The sequence below is a fragment of the Epinephelus moara genome, chromosome 20, assembly GCF_006386435.1.
Source record: "Epinephelus moara isolate mb chromosome 20, YSFRI_EMoa_1.0, whole genome shotgun sequence".
NCBI classification, from domain to species: Eukaryota; Metazoa; Chordata; class Actinopteri; order Perciformes; family Serranidae; genus Epinephelus; species Epinephelus moara.
The window spans coordinates 25675150-25697535 of NC_065525.1; the positions used below are offsets into that span (position 1 = coordinate 25675150).

The window sequence follows — 22386 nt, forward strand, 5'->3', positions numbered from 1 at the left end:
GATAGAAAGTCTAGTTAATGCCAACCAATAGAAAAACAAAGATAGGTTGAAGTGAACAGAGAGGGTGGTTGAGTGCATGAGAAACCCAATCTTATTTTTCATGTCAACCACGATGCTGACCATGGTGCTTCTCCTGCCAAACAGAAAGTTTGAAGAAAAAAGGCTATAAATGCAGGGCCTTTGTGGAAACTTGATCATAGCTATAAAAAGTGGTCTACTAATAAGTCTGAAATCATGAAGTTCAGAACAATACCAGGACGAAGTCAACCCGCCCACATCTCTGCTTTACATCATTCATCTACTGAGGTTTTGATAGCGTTGCACAAAAGCCAAAGTTAACCAGACAAACATCCTCCTCAGACTGAAGGAAGCGAGAGGGTGAGTACAGTAGTATGGGCACTCCCAGTTAAACACATGGCTTCAGTTTCCCCTCAACTGTGTGGCCTGGCCTTGCATGAGACCAAAACACTCAAACAACCAAATATGGTGTTCATTACGAGGACTCGGCGTATTGTGCTGGCCACCTCTAACCATCCTTTACACACCCTGCCCTCTCATGCTGGCGGCACAGAGAGGATCAGCTTCAGAGTGAAATAAGATTTGTATCATCTAAGGGAAAAACGATAAAGTGCAAGTGTAGCAGACCAACAAAACATCAACATGAGGCTACTTCTAAACAGCTCTGCTAAGGCTTTAACTGTGTAACCCAGACTGCAGAATGAATGTGAACTCCCATTCTTGACCAAAACATCTAAATGGGAATCTCTACATATTTCAAGGTCTGGTCTGTGAACCAGGAGGAAAAAAAAAGCACATCCACTATGTCCATATTTGGTCTGGCTAACTTTGCCAATCCTTCCAGTAGAACATATTTCTCCAAACATCCACTGACCCCTCTGACTGAGCTATGAAGGAACACTGACATCTGCTGGAAAGAATGTAGAATGACCTTTTTCCTATCAGACATCTCTTGTCACAATGGAGAGGATTACATTTAAACTGAGAAGTCAAATTAAAATTTTTGTTTGAACTTTGATCAAAATGACTTACCAGTGTTTTCTTTTTCTCCTCGTGTAGAATCGGAATAATTTGTCTGTATATGGCTGTGCCTGTGTGTATGCTTGTGTATGTGTGTGAAGTGACATGAAAAAAGTAAAGAAATAATGATTGCCATGTTTTATAAAGATATGTACAGTTATTTTAGAGGTTCAAAAATGTGTCTGTTTCCCTCAGGTTAGGGATGGATGGGGTGTGGGATATTGTATAAACTCATAAATAAATTTCAGGAAGTGGTGTATATACATGTGTGTCTTGTTATGATTCTGTTTACAGTTACTGTTTCTTGAATTTTTGAAATGTAAAGTTATTATGGAACACTAATAATAATAAAAAAATAATAATAAAAAAAATAAAACATTGAATGGGATGAATATTACTTGAGTAAAAGTCTTAAAGTATCTGAGGCTGCTTGCACAAAACACCTTGAGATTTCCCTTAAAGTCCTTGTTAAGGTTTCTTCAAAATAAAATCAGTTACACAAAACACTGTTAAGTCTTCTTGTTAAGGTTTCCTACAAATGTTCACGGAGGTATTTATAGTTTTCTCCTTGTCTTGGTCTTATACTTAAGGAATCTCTACACTGTTGCACAGAAGACCTTAGCAACCAAAGAAACTTAAGATACCTCTGACTCTATCTTAACTACAACATAACCAAGTTTATGGTGATAAATGAAAAAAATTAACACATCCTGAGAAGAGTGTTCTGCGACCAGGAGAACCCGATGAATACGCTTTTGATTTCACACTTTAGATTTGACTGAATTCATTTTGTTATTTCTTCCTACAATGGTTTTCTGTTATTTGGGGATCATATTTACTTTGTAGTTTGTGCGTTCTATGATTGTATTCCCTCCAGAAGTATAATCTTTTCCTCCTCTGACCAATATGGTTCTCTTGGCTGCTTTTCTTCTGCCGCCATTTATTCACTACATATAATATATATCTTTTAAATATAACTATAAGCCAACTTTGTAAAATTAAAACAGGCATCACAACCATGAGTCCAAGCAAACAATCTCCATGGAATCTTTTACTGCTGTAAAATCAACACAGGAAATGAGTTAACGTTTTTGACATTTTTAAGGGATTCTGTGCAACTGTGTAAGTCCCTCAGTTAGGAAATTAAGCCTCAAGTGTCATACTTAATGAGGAAACGTAAGGTGTTTTGTGCAACCAGTCCCAGATGTTCAGTATCGGAAGTAATTTCATGACATTAAGTGTACTCAAGTACTGAAAGTAAATGTACAAGTAAATAAAGAAAGCTGTCGAATTTTTGAGAATTATGTTGTTTGTTCGTAACATGTACACCATCATAAAAACCAAGCCTACATTATGCTTGAAGAAAAACAAGGTCTTTTTCACAACTTAAAGGATTCTTTCATTCGTCCATCTGTTCCTCCCTCCCCCCTTTCTTCCTGTTCTTTCCCTAGTTTGTTTTAAATAATGAAGATGAGGGGAAATCTGTTTAAGTTTAAGTAAACATTTTATTTAGGAAATGTACTACAGTAAGACTGAAAGTAGACAGAAATATAAAAACACTCCCAACACCCAAAAATACTTAAGTACTGTAAGAAAATATTATTTCATCACCGTGTTTTAGTATTATTTCATTTTAGTGTGTTTTGTGTCCAGTTACCACATACGCTCACTGGCCACTTTATTAGGTACACCTTTCCAGAACCAGGTTGGTACAGGTTACCTTCAGAACTGCCTTAATTCTTCGTGGCATAGATTCAACAAGGCGCTGGAATTTTGGCACATATTGACATGATAGCATCACGCAGTTGCTGCAGTTTTGGCAGCTGCACATTCATGATATGAATCTCCCGTTCCAGCACATCCCATTCATGCTCTGTTGGGTTGAGATCTGGTGAATGTGGAGGCAGCTGGAGTACAGTGAACTCATTGTCATGTTCAGGAAACAAGCTTAAGATGATTTGAGCTTTGTGACATGGTGTGTTATTGTTATCTCTTGTCAACGACATTCATCAATATGGACAGAGGAACAAAATAACCTTAACCGTACTGGTTGTTTGAAACTCTTTATTTTTGGTGAATACAAAAAATACTTTTGTGACCAGATAAATATTATACATACAGCATCAAATCATAAAACTAATGCAGTCTGTTAAAGAAAGCACAACACCTATTCATAACAGAGCTAGTAACTTTTTCTATTTCCGTTAATACTTGGACAAATCAGTTAGACAATATATTTCAGGGTAATTCTTACATTTACTGATAAAAACGTATTCATTTTTTTAATAGTGGTTAGACAATGAAACAAGGAAGTTATTAAGTCCAACATTGAAGAGGGACCTGGCATAATGATTTCAACAAATTTCTCGACTTCAAAACACAAATTGCCACATGCTCATGGAATGCAGTCTAGTGTTAGTCTTCCAACATGGTCTCTAAATCCTAAGGTATCCACAGATGCCCTTTTATATCAGCATTTTTAATATTGTAGGCAAAGAGGCCACCAGCCAAGGCATTGTATTGTATGGCAAAGGACTTGGTGACAGTTTATTAAGACCCCGTTGGGGATTAGACTGGCATAATGTTCGGATCCAGAGAGGACAAGGCTCAGGCTCCCACTCAGCCTGATCTTCAGCTGCTCGCAGGGCAGACTCAAGTAAGGCACTAGTACACAATGCAGTCCAGACACTGGCATGGACAGACTGACGAGATGAACTGCTTAAAATTCCCAATATATTATACATTAATATACTAAAGGAAAAAAAAGAATTAGTTTCCTCAATCAGAGCTTGAAGCTATTTCCTTCTAGTTTGTAAGGAGAACGTCCTACATTTAATATAATGGAAGCTTTAAATTGCCGTCTTCAGTGCGTATTTATGAGCATCTTCAGTGCATAACGTATGCTCTTTTCATTCAAGAGCCCAAAGCCAAATATCATTGCACATAACCAATCTTACAACCAATAACAGCGCAGACTCTCATTATTATCTCTCTAGGATATTCAGTGTAATGTATTGCTATAGACAGTCAGCCGAAAGTGGAAATGCCTTTACCATGACAGGGCAGTGACTGGTGGAGAATAACTATCTCTGTATATGTGTGTGTGTGTGTACAGTACAGTGGGTACCCGAACAAAATCTGGCCAGTGTTAATGGGAGAGGAATCAAAACATGAAGACATGAGAGAACAAACATGACACGTAATGTAAACATATATTCCTTACACAGCTCTGTGTACGTGAGGGAAGAACATGAAGCGACATGATGTATCAAGCAGCATGACATATTTGGTCACATATAGTCCAGATTCTTTGAATAACACCAGTCTGCTCTTAAGGAAAAATATGCCAAGAATAAATATCTGTATAGCTAGCAGTGGCTAGTGGTGTTTTGTTTTTAAATTTTGCTATTTACTCAATCAAAACCTCTCGCTGTTTGGCGTCAAGCTGGACAACATAGTTGAATCAGAATCCTTGATTTCTAAAGGTTTGCTCGTTTAACAGCGAACCCCAAATTCACATTTTTATTAGTAAAATACAAGTGCCTTTCCACGCTAAACTACTCTATTGGTTAGTAGCTTCATTGATATGTATAGACATTATGGTGCATGCAAGCCAGTGGTGAAATGAGGCATCCTCCTCCTGCCTTTTTATCAACCCCTTGAGGTTTTTACATTTAGAATACAAGCTATGGACCCTTAGGTTTGCTCTGCCAGTTGCAGATTTATCATCAGCTCATTTCTATTTGCTCTAAACCTTCAACAATAATAGAACATTCAGTGATTATAGAGGATTTCTGCATTCGTAACATCTTCGTGATTGTAACAGTCGGTAATGCTCATGATGCAGTAACACTCACAAAGCAATGATACGTTTATCATACAACTTTATCATACTGTCTCGACTTGCTTACACTGTAACAACCGCCTCCATATCGAGCTCTGAATGTCAATGCTGTTCACTGACAAATACATACGCACGTCACACACACATACATACACGCACACAAATACACTACGGAGCACAGGCACTTGTTTTTCTCACCAAAAACAGGCCTGTTTCAAGTGCTGTATATTCCTCGGTTATATGAGAGCAAAGCAGCCAATCGTACATCGGCAACATCTCTTCCCCGTGACGAGAGGGTGTCATCGGCGCGGTACGCACGTCCCGCCTGCCAATCAGCCCTCATCCTCCCTCAGCTCGCTGGGCAGGAACTTGTACTGCTGCTGTCGGATCTGAGCCAGCTTCTTCCGGGCTTCCTCCAACTCTCGCTCCTTCCTCAGCATCTCCTCCTGAGCCGCGATGATCTGAGGAGAACGGGAACAGCTGACAGGAAAATGTGCCTTGCACTTGCTCATCATAATCCCATTCCTGTGGATAGCTTGATATGGAAAACCAATAGCTGCACAGTATTCAGCTCACTGTACAGCCTGTTAACTCTAAGCACAACACATTGGAGAAAAATAAAAGATCTTTTAGTGACAAAGTACGGCTTATGGCAGCGATGGTCAACTGGCGGCCTCTGGGCTGCATACGGCCCGCCAAAGCATCCCCATCGGCCAGCAGAATGTTAATGAATGCATAAAACTTAAGGAGGAAAACATTATCTGAAGTATTTATGGTAACTGGCATTTTTTGTCTTCTTATATATCTTACATGTTATTCAGTTATATGTTGTTTCAGACCCTTAACATCCCTTACATGTTGAGTTCCAGATGTTTCCATCAGGAAGAGGTTTAGTTTCCCCAAAGGTAGCACTAATAGAAACAGATAGACCATTTTTCCATCTGCAACTGGTTTTTTAAAGAAATTATAGCTCTTAATGTCATGTCATTGTGTCTTATTTTTCCATGAATTACAGTGTCAGTGTAGGATATATGGATCTTGTGCTGTGGAGTGTATATTGTATTTGTGTTGGACTATTGTCTGCAATGCAAATTGCCCCTTAGGGACAATAGAGGTTTTTGAATCTTGAATCTCAGGCAACATTAAAAAAAAGTTTATACAGTAAATTGTGAACGTGTCAAAGGCAACTTACAGTTGATAGCATTTTTTTCTTTCTTATCCTGAAGTAGCCCCAAAAACAATAGAAAGGGGAAGAATTTTGTTATGAATGACCAACCCCAAATATGTATGTTTGACCCACGGCTACTTCATATATCCATCTGTCATCTTAATATCACCTTGACCCAAAGCACACACGGCAGATTCGGGTGAGATTACTAGGAAATATCACAGGTTACCCAGGGGTTTGAAACCCAGGTTGGGGGCGTACCTCTGTGTGGAGTTTGCATGTTCTCCCCATGTACGTGTGGTTTTCTCCGGGTACTCCGGCCTTCTCCCACAACACAAAGACATGCAGGTCAATTGGTGACTCTAAATTGTCGGAAAGTGTGAATGTGAGTGTGAATGGTTGTCTGTCTATAGTCAGGCAACCTGTCCAGGGTGTACCCCACCTCTCGCCAAATGTCAGCTGGGATAGGCTCCAGCCCCCCGTGACCCCTAACAGGATAAGTGGTTAGGGAAAATGAATGAATGAATCACAGGTTATGTAAGGGATAATGCATAATGAGCCGGTGAATACTGGGAAAATATCTCCCGACAGGGGAACAGAACCTACAAAACATTGCATGCAATAGTCCACCTTTCACCTTCTCTGCCCCTCTCTCTGTCACTCCCTCCCTCTCTCTCACACACAAACACACCCGCCATGGTGCTCAGTCTGTTTCTCTGCCCTTGTCTCAGTACTCAGTCCTGACAATTGTGCTACTATAATGCATAAAGCTGGCAGACTGCGGGTCGGGTCAGGTTCGGTTGGTTGATTAACCCGTAGTTTTTGCTGGTTGCGTGGTGCAGATGTGATAGGTGAAGCTAAACTCAATTTCCATCTTTTATAAATGGATTGTGGCTTTTGCCATACTCATAGCTGTCATTTATCTTGTCATTTTATTATAAACACTGCATTTTATTTATTTATTATTTATCATTAAAATAGCATTGTACTATTAAAAAAGTATTACTTAAAACATTAAACAATGATAGGCTAATTTGGTCTGAACATGTTTTTTAAACCAAACTTCTTAAAAATGTCTTTACATCTACATAAGTAGAGAAGATTAGTTGTGATGCATGTAGAAAGAGGCGTTTTAACATTATGGCATGAAAAGGTCATTTTGTGACAACTTTTGGGCCGCATGTCCGATATTGTTATATTAGCTGTCAATCACTAGTGGTCCATCAATCAGGTTTAAACATCCAGAGCGCCCCTCGGTGCAACAATGATAAGACATTAATGAGACAGTGAGCCTCAGTGATGCCCAGCTGGGGTGCACCGTTGACTGCAACAGCAACTCAATCAGTCAAGATGAAAAGTAAAGCTTCCTGTGGCACCCTGGAGTTTTGAAAAAGAGACACCCACTCTTCAATTACTTTCAATTTTTTTTGCAGAGATGAAAAGAAAGCCAGATCTCAAGTCTTGAAGAAATGTGATGTTTTGCAGCCGTGGGTGTCTGGTAAACCTGGTAAACAGCTTTGAAATGAAGCTGATGGGCTGTTTATCCACAGCAGCACATCATGATTTCAGAAAAATGACTGTGGCATTTTGGCATATCAGCGAGAGGTGCAAACACGCAGTGAAAAGGGCAAGCCACACAATAGGAATGATTTCTGTTGCAGGTATTTTTTCAGGATTTTTATCTCACCTGAGCTATGCCTCCGACGAATTTGGTCTTCACCACCACGCTGTCATCTTCTGTCTTGTCAAATGCTGCTTTCTGAGCTGCCCTCACCAGGTTGTCTGAAGCTCGCTTCACTGCGTTGCCGGCAGCCTTCAAACAAATGAAAGTTAGCATGCATGCAATCCGTGTGCACACTCTTTCTGTGGATAAATTAAAACTGTGTGTCTGTGTTACCTGCAGCCTCCTCATGGCTTCAGAATCCTGGTCAGCCTTCACCTTGCAGGCCACCAGCAGCTGAGCTGTGGAGGCCGCAACTTGTTTGGCTGAAGAGATGAGCTTCTCCTCGCTTGCGTGACCCTGCACTGAGGCGTTAGCTGCCTCACACAGGCTACTGGTGGCTGCTGCTACCATACGTGCCTACAGCAAGCAACAAATTCACACATGATCTTATGTATCATTTAAATAATTATACAGTGATTTATTAATGTGTTTAAGGCAACTTACAGCTGATATGAGACCCTGTGACCACTGGCCGTCATCCACTGCATTTGCTAGGTTGGCTCCCACCTGAGGTTGACAGTGCATGAAAAAAAACCTTAATTTATATGATGCTTTACTTAAATAGAAAAGAATCTTTCTGAGAGTGTGAGTTGGTGTATTGACTGACCTTGCCCTGTGCCACCAGCTCTCTCTGAGCTGCTGATGCAGATTTAACAAGAGCGCTGGTGGCTGCAGCGATGGACTTTGCTGCCTCTAAGATCTGCTCCTCAAAATCCAACGTCTCATCTGCCTGCTGAAAGTAAAACCACATATTCATTTAGACTGACAAGACTAAAAAGATAACTATCTTTGTGTCAGCAGGTCAATTGAGGCCGTAACTAGGGTTTTATAATTAAAAAGATCATGAGTCATGATGGCAAAAATAAAAAGATTAAATACTATTACCATATGCAGAGTATTAAAAACAGGTCATTAACTGTTCGACTGTATTCTCTGTAAATTCTACTTCCCAATATGCTGGACCAAAAGCCTTTTCTACACTGCCAGGAATAAACTTCTGTTGTGGAAACACTGAATCATTTATTCATTATTTTTTAATAGTCCTAACAGCATTAGAATTTGTACACAGAGAATAAAAAGTAGCCTATAAAATATCCACCAAGTGTTAGTTTATATTGTAGTACGTAACCCCCTCCAGCTTCTTAAAACTTACAAAATACTGAGTGTACGACCTCAGTGTCCTCAGTGGTAGCTACTGCCTTGAGCACAATCTATAATATTCAACTTTATTTTCCACCAAAAGCCCAATCGAACATTATGTCTCATTTCCTGAACGCCATGATGAAGATCACAGTGCATCAGTTCAGGGACAGTTAACAAATCTCTGCAGTCAACAGCGTGTGATTGACCACAGACCTCCATAAACACATAAGGCACACGTGGCTGGAGACAGGGCGGGACACTGTAGGAATATGTTTGATATATAGTTGGACTGAATAACAACCTAATATATCAAACATATCAGACAGAGCCCTGCAGAGAAGGCTTCCAGGTCTACAACGGCTCAGAGAGGGAGGGAGGGAGGAGGGAGGCAGGGCAAGGAGACATGCTGGGAGCAGAGGAGCACTCCGTACTTATAGAGTGGGAGGGACGAAGGAGCAGAGAGGAGAGGGAGGAAGGAGGAGGAGGAAGGAGGAGAATCCAAACTGTTTCAGACAAATAACACCTGTTTCATAATGTGATGGGCTCTGTTACAGACTTAAGAGTGGCTTAGTGCCTCTACTAATCATTCAGTGTTTGGTGTTTTGTTGGCTCTGTCTCGAGGAAAAAAAAACACATGATCACAATTTCAAAAAATCATCCATGATGCTCTGAGATGGTTTTAGACTATTTTGTTGACTGCGATACTTGTGAAAATAATCACTGAATAATCATGTGTGCACGGAATATGAACACAGATCAAAGAAGGACAAATATTTGGGCTAGTTTCTGAATATCAGTGACAGTAAGGCATGGTCATGAGTAAAAAAAATAGAAATAGAATGAGAGTAGAAAGGACATTCCCACTCTTATCAGGAAGGGTGGTCAGAGCAGTGGCCATTTTTACATATATGGTTGCCATTACAACCTTTGTAGTGGACGACCTTCCATATGAACTTCATTATAAACAGACCCACTTGTTACAACATGATAGAAGTTACTGAAGCTGCCACTGAAGAATGAGTGAAAGCTGCTAGTCAGTGGACAGCTGATAGGCAGAGACTGCAGGTATAACAGCAGGTCAACATGTTTTGACATCTGACTCTGTAAATAAAAGGTTTATTTTGACCAAATCAGAGCTGGTGGCTGCTGGAACAGTGGACTTACTAACTAAATAGATGACTAACAAGACTAACAAAGAAGGTTTTGGTTATATCTTGTTTCTGCTGAGTTTGAATGAAGCGTGTTTTACGATGAGTTAACAAGGCAACTAGGCCAATGTTAGTCTTATTTCAACGACAGAGAAAAACTTGGATTCAGGGTGTCTACAGATATAAAATGTAAGACTTTTTAAGACCTTTTTAATACCACCTAATATGAAATTTAACACCAAACCTACAGTGGAAAAACACATCAGTCCAAAATGAACAGTAAGGAAAGTTGACAACAATTGGGTGAGTTTAAGTTTAAGGTGTTTAATGTAAAAAGAAAACAAAATCTCATCGCTGGCATAAATGCTATTTATCATTGCAATTCTTAGGTCTGTCCAGTGATTGTAAACAGTCAGTGGGTCTGTCAGGCTGGAGAAATTTTCGCGGCAATGTGACCGAAAAAATTTAAAACGCATTAAATCTGAATTTAAGACAATTTAAGACTTTTTAAGGCCTTTTGTTAAGAAAACACAATTTAAGACATTTTAAGACTTCTTAAGGACCTGTAGACACCCTGGGATTGGTGTACGGTTGTATTTTCTCTTTGGTAAGAAAAACAGGTGTAAAAATAGAGGTCTCAAACTAGTGAGTGTGACAAACTTCTGGTCCTACTGATATGTGTCGTCACAACAATCGCCATTTTCTTTTGTACTATTTAAATGACCACGGCAAACAGCTCAATGTCCGTCCTACTCTCATTTCATTAATATAATGTAATAAATGTAGTAGAATTCATTGGTATCCCCCCTTGAACGGTGGCCTATGGCAATTTTTTAAAGTTAATACAGTCCAAAATTTCCCAAAACATTTTCTGTTTCAGAACTGAGAACACTACAATAGAATAAAGCTAATTTGGGTATAAAAAAGAAAACAGTCTCCAGTTCACTGTCTATGGAACAGCTCCACACTTAATACATGATGGCATCACATGCTTAGGACTTACTTCTCTGGTTTCTGGCTTTGAGTGAGAGTAGCTCATGTTCACAAATATTGATCGAACTTTTCTAGGCCATGGAAATAACATACTGAAATTCTCAATTTGGGTGGTTTTTTGGTAAAAACCTGTTTCCTATTACATCACTAGAGGGAGACACTGACATCTAAAAAGAGGTAAAGCCTTTCACTAATCCCCTTTCATGAACACAAAGGTTCTCATAAATGCAGTCTGTAGCTGTGGAATTATAGTATGAGACAGAGCATTATATGGGCTTTAATAAAAATGGGGTAACCCAAATATGCTTTAATTTGTATTATACAGGCAGAAGGGTGAACCGACAGTCACTGTGTGTACAGGAAGAGGTATAGAAAAGGGGGAAAGCACTACAGGCACAGAAGGAAGAGCACTAGGATCCAACTATCCAGTCTCCAGAGACAGACAACACAATCATGCAGCAGCACACCACAAACACGACCCTGTGTTGCATACAGAACAACATAAACATCATTTCACTTTCCAAAAGCACGCTCGCTACCATCTCCCATCTTTTGCCTGTTTTCTTTAAGCATTATGTCATAAAGTTGTCTAGGCAATACCGCAGCGTGGTGGGGAGGCGAATAACAAGCTGAAAAAGCCTCCCTCAGTTTAGTTTAGAAATGAGGAACACTGCAATAAAACAAAGGAAATAAGTTCAATAAGACAGAGGCCCTCTCTTTCAGAAAGGGTCACAACAGTTCATCACACATTTGAACTCATTCCAACATAAGCTTGAGGACTCAGCAGTGTAATTGCGTCTCCTAGCAACACAACTCAAAATAATGTCCAAAAGTGCCTTTGAAGAAAGTTTTCCGAGCATCATATGTTAGCTCACTGGACCGGCGGTGTGAGTCAACACTGCGTGTGTAAGGAAGAAACGTCTTTCTCTCCTTTAATGACATCGAGATAGCAGCTCAGTCACCGAAAAAGATGACTCCACTTCAAAGTCACTGTCACCTTTTCCTACCTCCGGGCCACTTCGTCTCCCCGCTGATTAATGGCAAAAAGCTGTGCGTGGGGTTGTGTGGGTGGAAAGGGTTGAGAGGGGCACTTATACCTTGGGCTTGGCTCTGGGTTTCAGCTGCTCTAGTTTCTTGGCTGCAGCTTCAATGGACGCTGCTGCTCCGAGGAGCTCGGTCTCAGCGATGACAGTGGGGTCCTCGGGGTCCACGCACTCTGTTCCTGAAAGGGATCGACACATTCAGATGCTGGTTATCACAACATAAACACCAGTGCGATCACTCTGCTGGCAACATTTTATATAACAAGAGGTCAAAATTACACTTTCTTAATAGCATTTACACAATCCAGGCATCAAAGCTCATGAGATCTGTACACTCACAGTATCACAGTAATGCCTCAAAGTTAAATAAGATAAACCAAAAGTTGGAAGAAATGCACATTTGATGGATCATTGTCTTTTTATAGGTTTTTAAGTGCCCATAAAACGGAGCTGTTTGGGAACAGCTTGGTAAAGCAGATGGAATGATGTTTTCATAGATTACGTTGAGCTCTGGGGAAATCTGTTCTGCGCCCCCACCCCCCAAGCCTTCTACTCCACTACCCCCTTCTGACTCTATGAAAGGTGATCTGGAAGAAAAAAAAAAAAAACACAGCATATCCCACTTACCTCCATCTGAGGCAGCAAGGGAAGAGGGGGGGGGGAGAGGGAGAGAGCACATGGGACATTAGAGAGGTGAAGTGGATAGCCCCGCTGGGTCTTGGGCTATACGCTGAAATCTAATTCTCATCCAAACACAATCTATTACTCCTGTCAGATGCAGCAGTGTAACTTCTATAGGAAACACTCTGTGTCATAACCATCCTACAGAGCTTCATTTGGTGCAATTTGGAACAATTTGCACGGCAATCACGCTGTGGCTGCAATTTCAATATTCCAAAGTGATTTTCATGACCTTTCTTTATTACGGACACAGACAGGTTTGGTGGCTCGACTCAATAAAACTGTAATATCATTCATACACAAGAGGATTAGGACTCCTTTGACTAATCTCTAACATCTCCACAATCCTGGCGTGATATATATATATATATATAATTTTTTTTTTTTACATTTTATCAAATTGAGTTGGCTCCTAGTGAAAATCCTCTTGCTTCAAACCAACTGTGTTCTGCACCCAGTTTTACACTGCGGCGGCTTTAATGTCTCACAGTCATTTTAAAACCTAAATCTGCTGCCAACAATTTTTGGACAGCGCACAAGCTTCTGCACAATGCATGCCTCCTAATAAAATAATTTTATACTGCTTTATAGGGTACCATAAAGTCTTGGAATACTAAATATACACAACTTCCATGTGTGTTAAATGGTCCATATAATCCTGACATCAGTCAGAACGGGGTCACCGGTAACTAAAGGTTGTCAAGCATAACTTTTGTTTGTGTGCCTTGTGTAAGAGTGTGTGACAGTGTGTGTGTGGCCTCACCTTTCATGGCCTCAGCTGTCTGGACGAGCTCCGTCACACAAGCTGCCACATGCTTCGAGTGTGCGGCCAGCTGCTGCTTCTGCTCGGGCATCGGTTTGTGCAGCACCTGAGAATACAAGAGCCCAATAGATACGAACACACACACACACACGAACAAAGAGGCACAAGGAAATGTGATGCAAAAGATGAATGAGAATGCAAAGAATACTCTATTCTAACATCCACATGGCTGCTACTGATTGCTGACAAAAAAGCATTTATATCTGTTCTGTGAATTTATGACAGTTCAGATAAAAAATAACTTGGCACCGTGAATAATTGACTTGGCGATGCAGTGACAGCACACTCTTTATACCAGACCACAAATTATAGCACAAGGTACTTTTAGTGGCTAATGTCCTGCCAGAACCAACATGATGTATTCCTACAGTAACTAATTATGGAAGTGAGATCATTCATTAAGATACTTAAAACATCAATTAGCAACTGTTACATGGCAACACACTTGTCTTAACACAATGCATGGGGAGTGTTATTAGGAACTACTGAATTTAATGAAAATAAGTTTTGCTGATTGTTAATATGCAGATTTATGCAACAAGGGGCTCAGAAATTAAATCAGATCTTCTGCAGGGGGACGCTGTGGTGTAAGATAAAAAAAAATATTATATATTAAATTCTTAGATGAATGTGGTTACAGACTGTTAAGTAGGTTGTGGGCATAAAGCAGATTTCAAGTAATAGTTTTGTCATTCATTGGTGATAGCTGGTCATTCCTGAAGTCTGCCATTATTCTTTAGTTTTCTTACTGACAACTGGCACTCAACCCCAAACTTATTTGTTTCTTCAAAGACATTAATCTTTTAAAACAGACCACCAATACATTGTTTAATTCTTAAAAAGGCTGAGTAGTAAAGGCTAAATGAACTGCCTTTCTAGTCCTCCGACCACTCAAAGCCCTTTACACACTACTGAGTCACATTCACACAGTCACACACTGGTGGCTGAGGCTACCATACAAGGTGCCACTTCCTACTCAGTAACCATTCACGCACTCTGACACGCCAATAAACAGTCATTGGGAGCAATTTGGGGTTCAGTATCTTGCCAAAGGATACTTCGACATGTTGACTGGAGGAGCTGGGGATTGAACCTCCAACCTCCCGACTGTTGGACGACCTGCTCTATCCATACAAGGTGTTACTTGCTACTCAGTAACCATTCACATGCTCTTACACACTGATGGAACAGCCATCAGAAGCAATTTGGGGTTCAGTATCTTGCCCATGGATACCTTGACATGCAGACTGGAGGAGCTGGGGATTGAACCACCAACCTTCCAATTGTTGGACGACCTGCTCTATCCATACAAGGTGCCACTTGCTACTCAGTAACCATTCACACACTCTCACACACTGATGGAACAGACATCAGAAGCAATTCGGGGTTCAGTATCTTGCCAAAGGATACTTCGACATGTTGACTGGAGGAGGCGGGGATTGAACCGACGACCTTCCGATTGTTGGTCGACCTGCTCTATCCACACAAGGTGCCACTTATTACTCAGTAACCATTCACACTCTCTCACACACAGATGAGTATCCACTGGGAGAAATTTTGGGTTCAGTATCTTGCCCAAGGATACTTTGACATGGAATGAACCACTGATCTTCTGATTGATAGTGGCTCTATCTCTGAGCCACAGCCGCCCCACGTTACTCAAACAGGTGTAAATAGTGTATTTGTTTGGGACTGTTTTAAGTATTTACAGCACCAGGACTGTGCACAATATGTGAGATAAATCCAGAGGAAACAACAGTGTTCGTGTTCTCCATAATAAGTCACCCAGTGTAACAGTGTAAAACTTTTATGTGTTTTTAATAGTTCCTGGACAACAGTAGAGGTATGTGGCAAAGAAGAAAAAGCTACATCAGTCTTTGGCTACACAGATTATATTTGTCTCTAGAATCAATTTATTGTTGGTTCTGGTATTTTTGTGGGATTTGCTGGCAATAAGACAAACATTAGAATATCAGCAGCCGTATTCTTTTAGTTCAGGTAATGCTACGGTAAACACACTGTGAGGAAGCTGGGGAGGTTTTTTCAAGCATCAAAGGATTAAATCCTGCAGATAAGACCCAGAAAACCTCACTTGGCAATAGTAAATATGAGGATTCACTCTTCCACACTGTTGCTACACACTCCCATCCTTTATTTATGAAACATGTAACTGTGTCTCAATCTAACCTGCAGGACTTGCTCCAGAAGGTTGATGTATCCGGCAGTGCACTCAGAGCCGTACTGCAGGGCCTTCATCCTCAATTCCTCGCTCACTTCTGGGTGGCAAGCTGCTTGCTGGAGATGTTAGAAAACAATGTGGTATTGTGAATTTAAAACAGCACACAAACATTGCTCCCACTGGAATGTTAAGATTTAACACAGGTCCGGTATAGAAGTGAGAATGTGCTACGTGAGCTCTGGAATAGTCTTGATGGAGTTTCATGTGTGGATATGCACATTATCCAGTGCCAAATCACAAATCTAATATGAACTGATTCTTTACTAATTTGTAATTTCCAAAAGCACAGCCTACACTTCTGTATTCCATCTGTTTTTGTCTTGTAAGTGTTCTACAGTCACTAAAGGACATCCTGACTGATGCTCCGCTGCACGACTTTGAAAAGAGACTGAGTCACTACCAGCGGGAGCAGCCATAAAGTAGACTAGACTCTAACGTCCTATCTGCTCTCAGCAGGCTGGGCTCACATGTTCCCTGGCAGCCCGGTGATGTCTGTGTGAGGCCTGTTCTGGCAGGGCAATGTGTGGATTAGCACCTTGCAGGTAGTCAGCATATCAGAGATGGCTTTGCGGCTCAGGTTGGCAGTGGCGATCACGTCCTCCTGCTGAGCAGAGTTGCCCGAAGCTACTGCCTTAGCCGTTGCTATGGTGATGCCCTTTGTCATGCGGATGAACTCCTCGGGTGTGGTGGACTTGTCTGGGACGTCCTTGGACTGGAACACCTGACAAGACACAGGTGGTTGGATATAGGCATGACAGGGACTCAGATATGGGCACATTCTCAGAGAAGAAATAAGGAAGCGCACACGTAAACAACTGAGGCGGACAGGTCGTCTTGATATGGGAAGCTGAATAATTAGGAGTTAGGTAGGCTGTGTTGAATTTGGCTGGAGCTCTTGGTAAAGCCTTCTCTCAGGCTGGGGTCCTCTGATAAGGATTAGCAGTAAATTACAAAAAACAAGCTCCCGAAATCTTCTTCCTTTCTCACTCTGCCTGCTACCCCGACCCTGATAAGAGCTGTGAGAAACCTGTAGGGGCTGAGAGCGAAGGAGGAGGAAAGGAGCTGGACAGATAATAAAGGAAAAAGAACAAAAAGCTCCCCTGTTATGTTCAGTATAATAGACATAGATATCCCTGACCCTCTTTGGGCCAGCTTTGCAGAGAGGCTGTGTCTCATCAGTTGACTCTCAAAAGACCATAAAGAAGAGGTTCTTGTTCCTGTGAGGCGCTCTTACTGTCAGCTCCTGCTTGATGCACTCAATAGTGGCCTCCAGTGCCCTCGTCCCGCGAGTCGCTTCATCCTCCACTGCCTTCACTGTTTTTAGTAGAGACGTCACGTTGGTCACCATGACCTGTCAAAGAAAAAGAGGCAAATGATGAAGCTAACAGTCAGACCAGGAGGTGGAGCTCTTTCCCCTCAGCTGCAAAACATTACAAAATTATTTCTGCCTCCTCCTTCACTGAGTCCGTTACAGTGAAGAATGGTTACATGTGTTGAAGGTGCTCTGCTAATGAAAATGAAAGACATCAGCTGCGGAAGGAAGAGAAAAACCAAGGGATGTATTTCACATTACAACAGGATGATTTACTACTTGTAATACAGTTAATTCACTGACACTTAAAAAAACAATTCAAGTTTTATTCATGGTGACACATTCTGTTCTGTCAGAAGAGTTAACATTATTAAGTTAGGAATTCGAGCAACATGATCGCCAGGAGATGGAGTGGGTCCCACTCGGAGGTCACCATATGTTAGAGGAACAGAAACAATCTGTCAACATAACCAGGTCCATGGGTGGCCCTAATTCCATTTAGATGAGAAAACATAAGAAACTCTATGAAACAGTTAGAGTTACACGCTGTGCTTGGGATGACAGTTGTGAGAACAATAAATAAATGAGAAGTTTGCAGAAGACTTGCAAACCTTTGGTTCAGAGATATCTGAGACTCTGTCACTGACTAAATTCTTTGATCTCTGTGTCTCTGTTCAAGTGACCACAGCTGCACCAAGCTTAGATGCCAAAGATCTGATCCTTAGTTTTTACTCTGCAGCAGTTGGCAGGTGTGAAAGTGGTCATAACCATCAAACGTAAAATTGCAAGTCTTCTTATGTGTATAGTGCAGATTCTCCCAGACCTTGTCGGCACAGGAAGTTACTAAACATTTTTTCTCTGATCCAGTCTTCAGAAAAAAAAAACTAATCATGCATTTTGCCTGAAACTTTTAAAACTTGCTACACTCTATATCATAATTCTGTGACTACTATTTCTGTCTACTCTGTACATACAGCACCTACTGCAAATCTGTATGTTCTTGAAGAGGAATTCCTCATGTGTTGCTTTTTGGAGGTTTTGCCTATTTGTTTCACCCTTAAAGTTGTTAATGTGTGGTCTAATAATATAAAGTGTTTTGTACATATTGTAAAGCACTCTGAGACAAATTCATGTTTTTGATATGTAAATAAAACAGACTTGACCTGACAAAGAGATGTCAGACTGAGCTTAATCTCTGAAAACAAAGTATCTGCATATGTATGCAAAGTCTGTGGGCAACGGGACAAGACTTTGGTATTGGAAGTAGGGCTGTGACTAACTAGTCTTCTCATGATGAACTAACCTGCCAATTAGCTGGCTGCGTGAACTTGTTTCGGTTTTCAAATGGGAAAAATGCAATTTAATCATCCAAAATGTGAATATGAGAAGAATCTTGGGGTCCTCTTTTGCAATATCTGGACTCATCTGGATGAGGGCTACATCTGGACATACATATTAACTGGATGTTTTCACTTTATCCTTTATGGCTTTCTTGTTCCTGCGTACTCTTGTCCGTGATGGGCTGTGTCTGGTGATCATACATGGATGATATGTATTGCTATGTGCTTTTGTGTAATTAACTCTTGGCTATGTTGAATTTAGGTGTCAAAATCCCTCTTTCGTGTGTGTGTTTGTTTTGGTTGGGTTTTGGGTAGGGATTTTTGTTGGGGTTTGTATGTTCATGTTGAAATACATTATCATCAATAAAAATAATATTAAAAAAAACAAACTGCCAATTATTTTCAGGAATAACTGATTAATCGTTTAGTCTACAAAATGTAAAAAATATATCAGATATATCACAGAACCCAAAGTGACATCTTCCAGTTGTTTCTTTTGTCCAACCAACAGTCCAAAACCTAAAGACTTTTCATTTAGTAGCATAAATGACAAAGAAAAGCAGCAAATTCTCACATTGCAGAAGCTGGAACCAGCAAATGTTTGAGATTTTTGCTGGAAAAATGACTGAAACTATTTATTGAATTAATTAATTGGAAGTGTTCTGGTTTCCGTTTGTGGTCTGATTAGTTTTCAGGTTTAACTAGCAAGTAACCAGTCCATGTGAAGAGCAAAGAGGTGAGAACACATTGGCCAAAATGCAGTCTCAGAACCCACTGGCTATAGTCTGATAACAATTTAGCGTTATGTTAGCTTTTTTAAAAAATAGCTTCACTGGCTCTCTCGAAATATTGGCTGTTGCCTCAGAGTCCTATTGTCGTAAGACAGATAGCCGATGGGTTCTTAGATTAGGCTGAGCTTTATTTGAAGCTTCACTTAGATTAGGTCATGACAATGAAGCTGATTCAAAAATCACTCCAGTCTCAAAAGTCACAAAGGAGGAGTCCCACGGTTACAGATAGCTCTCAGTGAAGCGTACCAGCCCTCTCTCTTACACACACAAATGCAGACACACAATATACATCTTAGTGATGGGTCTCGTCCCACGTACAGATATGACAGAAAAAGCAAATACCTTGCAAACCCTGATAAGGACTGTCATCATTCTTTTGAAAAAGCCTTACTTCGTGCTACCAGATACGTCAAACTGAGCGTAACAGTAATACAAAGAGAGCATTTACAGAATACATATCTACATGACTGTATCTTCTCATTGAGGAGGCATAAACTGAGTAATAAATTGAAGACTTGCATTGTTGAAATCAATACACAGCCAAACCAGATATGACAGGTGAATATTAAAGCAGCGAATTTATTTACCTTGGCGGCGCTCTTCAGCTGATACATAGATGGGTCGTCAGCTGGCTTGCCGGCGGCACATTTGGTGGCACTGATGAGTTCAGCCAGAGCCTTGGCCACATCCCGTACCGCGTTTATCAGAACCACCTGAGGAGATAAAGCTGGAATCAATACGGCACAATGGTCAGAGTATAGGTTTATCAGCAGCACCCTGGGGAGAGGATTTAACACTGCAGCCCTTATCACTCCCACCTAGTCATGATACTTCAGACTTAGTGAAGGGCAGAGATAGAGTCATGCACACAGAAGGAAGGGGAGGCACGATATATATCAGATGAAACTGAAATTACAGAGATAATCTAATGCTGGATTTACAGAATGATAGAAGACATTCATAGAAGATGAATAATATTACAGAGTAGTACAATCGTAATGGGTTATAATAGATGGTTGAAGCTCTGTGCGGCTGAATTAAAAGGCAATAACTGAGCGGCGTACAACTGTAACTACACACATCTAACATCTGTGGTTATATTAGACATTCTTTAGTGTAAATTTCATCACCTGTGTCTCGGGGTCCTCAGAGCCCATGCTGGTGGCTCCCAGTTTGACCACCTCAGTGAGCTGGGTGATGGTCTTGGCTGAGGACTGGGCAGCCTGGGCCAGTTTCTCCTGGCTGGATGCAGCTCCAGCAACCAGCAGCTTGGTGTCCTCCACCAGCGTCTTGGCTGTCTTCAAGATGCTCTCCCTGAGGGATGGGACACATTGTGTCACAATCTGCTCCACAGTCACACTCAAGTACCAGCAATATGAAAGGAAGCTGTTGCTCTTTGTAGCAGAATGTGTGTTTGGTAAGAACAAATTTCAATTTACATTCATTATGTGAAATGCATCTGAATATTGGGCTTTATTGGCAAATCTGCATCTCTCCTGAGTGAGTCATCAAAGGAAAAGGGAGCTCTATGTTGCAATGTAAAAACCTAAAAAGTTATATTAACCTTGTGCTGATGAAAACTGGTAACATTTGTTTTCTTTTTTGCTGAAAAGAGGCTTTTATTTAACATCATGTCCTGGTCAAGGTCACTGCACCTGTGGTCGGCAAAAGACTCCTCATTCTCGGGGTTCAGTGTTCCAGCTGAGGCGAACATGATGGTGGTGTCCAGGTCAGCGATGATGCCAGAAACAGCGCTGGCTGCTGTGATACAGGCCTGGGTGCCTTTGTTCCCCGCCTGCAGTGCTGACAGTACCAAGGACACCTGGAACATGTGGAGCATGGTATTAGATATGCAGAGAGGTCCTTCAAACATGCTGTTTTCAGAGGTGTTAAAAAACAGCTAAAAATAACCCTTGTTTCCGTATGCATTGCACATTTTTAATGATTAACCAGCAGCTTTGCCTCTTTGTAGGATGTTGGCGGAGCCTTTATAAATCAGGTGAGTGAGGTTGCAAGTGTTTAGAGTGAATGATTGGGACGAGCTCGATTAAAAAAAGGACGCTGGGAGTAAGAAAGGAGAGCAGGGTTAAACATGCATCAAATCAAGAGTCTGCTGCACAATCACATTAAGCCAATGAACCTGACTCTGCAAATCACACATCTCCCTCCGTAGACTGCTGTCTGCCCATCCCTCCTAAACAAATGGAAAGCCCTGAGAGGTACATTTCAACGAGGCACAGGCTTCACATATCAGCAAACCTGAGACCACAAATTATTCAAGTTCGGTATGAGCCCTGAATCAAATCATAGCCTCGGAGTGGTGGGGAGAAATTCTAATGTGTGAGCAGCATGGCTAGCTGCTGCCGGGGTCGCAGCAGGGAGACATTAGTATTATCATTACCTGCACAGTGTGAGGGTGATCAGGAGAGCATGCTCTCATGACCTGCATGACTGGTACAATGATACGGTTAAGCACCACTTATTACCACCTAAAATAAACATTAACCCTTTAGTCTTCTGACTCTGTTCTATAGTGGTTTAACACCAAGGCTAAACCTTAATTAAAATACAAAGCATACCTGTCAGCTACAGTATAATAATCAATTATTCACACCCAAACTTATTCAACTTAAATCTTGCCGATGCTCACACTTATATATTCCATCACTTTATTTAAATTGGTATATACACAGCAACTTTACTGAGAGATGCATGAAATATATTTCAATAAAAATGCTAATGCTGAGTTGATGCTGCTTCCAAACTTCTAACAGCAGAGATGGCAAATTATGACAGCAAAAATAGACTTCCCTTAAAAAGTCAAGATGTTTATATGTATATAAAAACCTTCCTCCTGCAAGATTTAAAGATACCAGTTTCTGTCCACATAGAGCTTACCTTCTCTGTGACTGCGCGGGCACACTCGATGAGCTCCCTTTTGGAGAAGCTGTCAGTGGGGCTGAGCTGCAGGGCTCCAGCCTTCTGGACCATGTAGATACAGCCGTGGCCCAGCTCTTGCACCCGTGTCTTTATCTGGAAACCGACCTGAAAGCATAACCAGGCATCGACTAACACTGGCTCCATCTTCTCATTTGTGTCA

At 41.0% G+C, this 22386-nt stretch overlaps 1 protein-coding gene across 4 annotated transcripts in view; it reads right to left on the reverse strand.

Annotated features, from left to right (window-relative positions):
- Positions 1-3088: 3088 nt before the first annotated feature.
- tln2b (talin 2b) overlaps positions 3089-22386 on the reverse strand; it is a 112174-nt gene continuing 92876 nt past the window's right edge. For 2 of the 4 annotated variants that reach the window (XM_050073440.1, XM_050073438.1), the window contains exons 44-57: positions 22185-22331; positions 20942-21108; positions 20417-20600; positions 19874-19999; positions 17078-17194; positions 16379-16564; positions 15792-15899; positions 13545-13650; positions 12155-12279; positions 8381-8506; positions 8218-8280; positions 7948-8130; positions 7738-7863; positions 3089-5343 (exon numbers count right to left, since the gene is read on the reverse strand). In XM_050073440.1, the coding sequence (XP_049929397.1) occupies positions 5215-5343; positions 7738-7863; positions 7948-8130; positions 8218-8280; positions 8381-8506; positions 12155-12279; positions 13545-13650; positions 15792-15899; positions 16379-16564; positions 17078-17194; positions 19874-19999; positions 20417-20600; positions 20942-21108; positions 22185-22331 (1893 nt within the window). In that variant the 3' untranslated portion in view covers positions 3089-5214. Of the gene's footprint in view, positions 5476-7737; positions 7864-7947; positions 8131-8217; positions 8281-8380; positions 8507-12154; positions 12280-13544; positions 13651-15791; positions 15900-16378; positions 16565-17077; positions 17195-19873; positions 20000-20416; positions 20601-20941; positions 21109-22184; positions 22332-22386 lie in introns of all 4 variants that reach the window. The other 2 variants (XM_050073439.1, XM_050073441.1) reach the window with 2 other exon arrangements.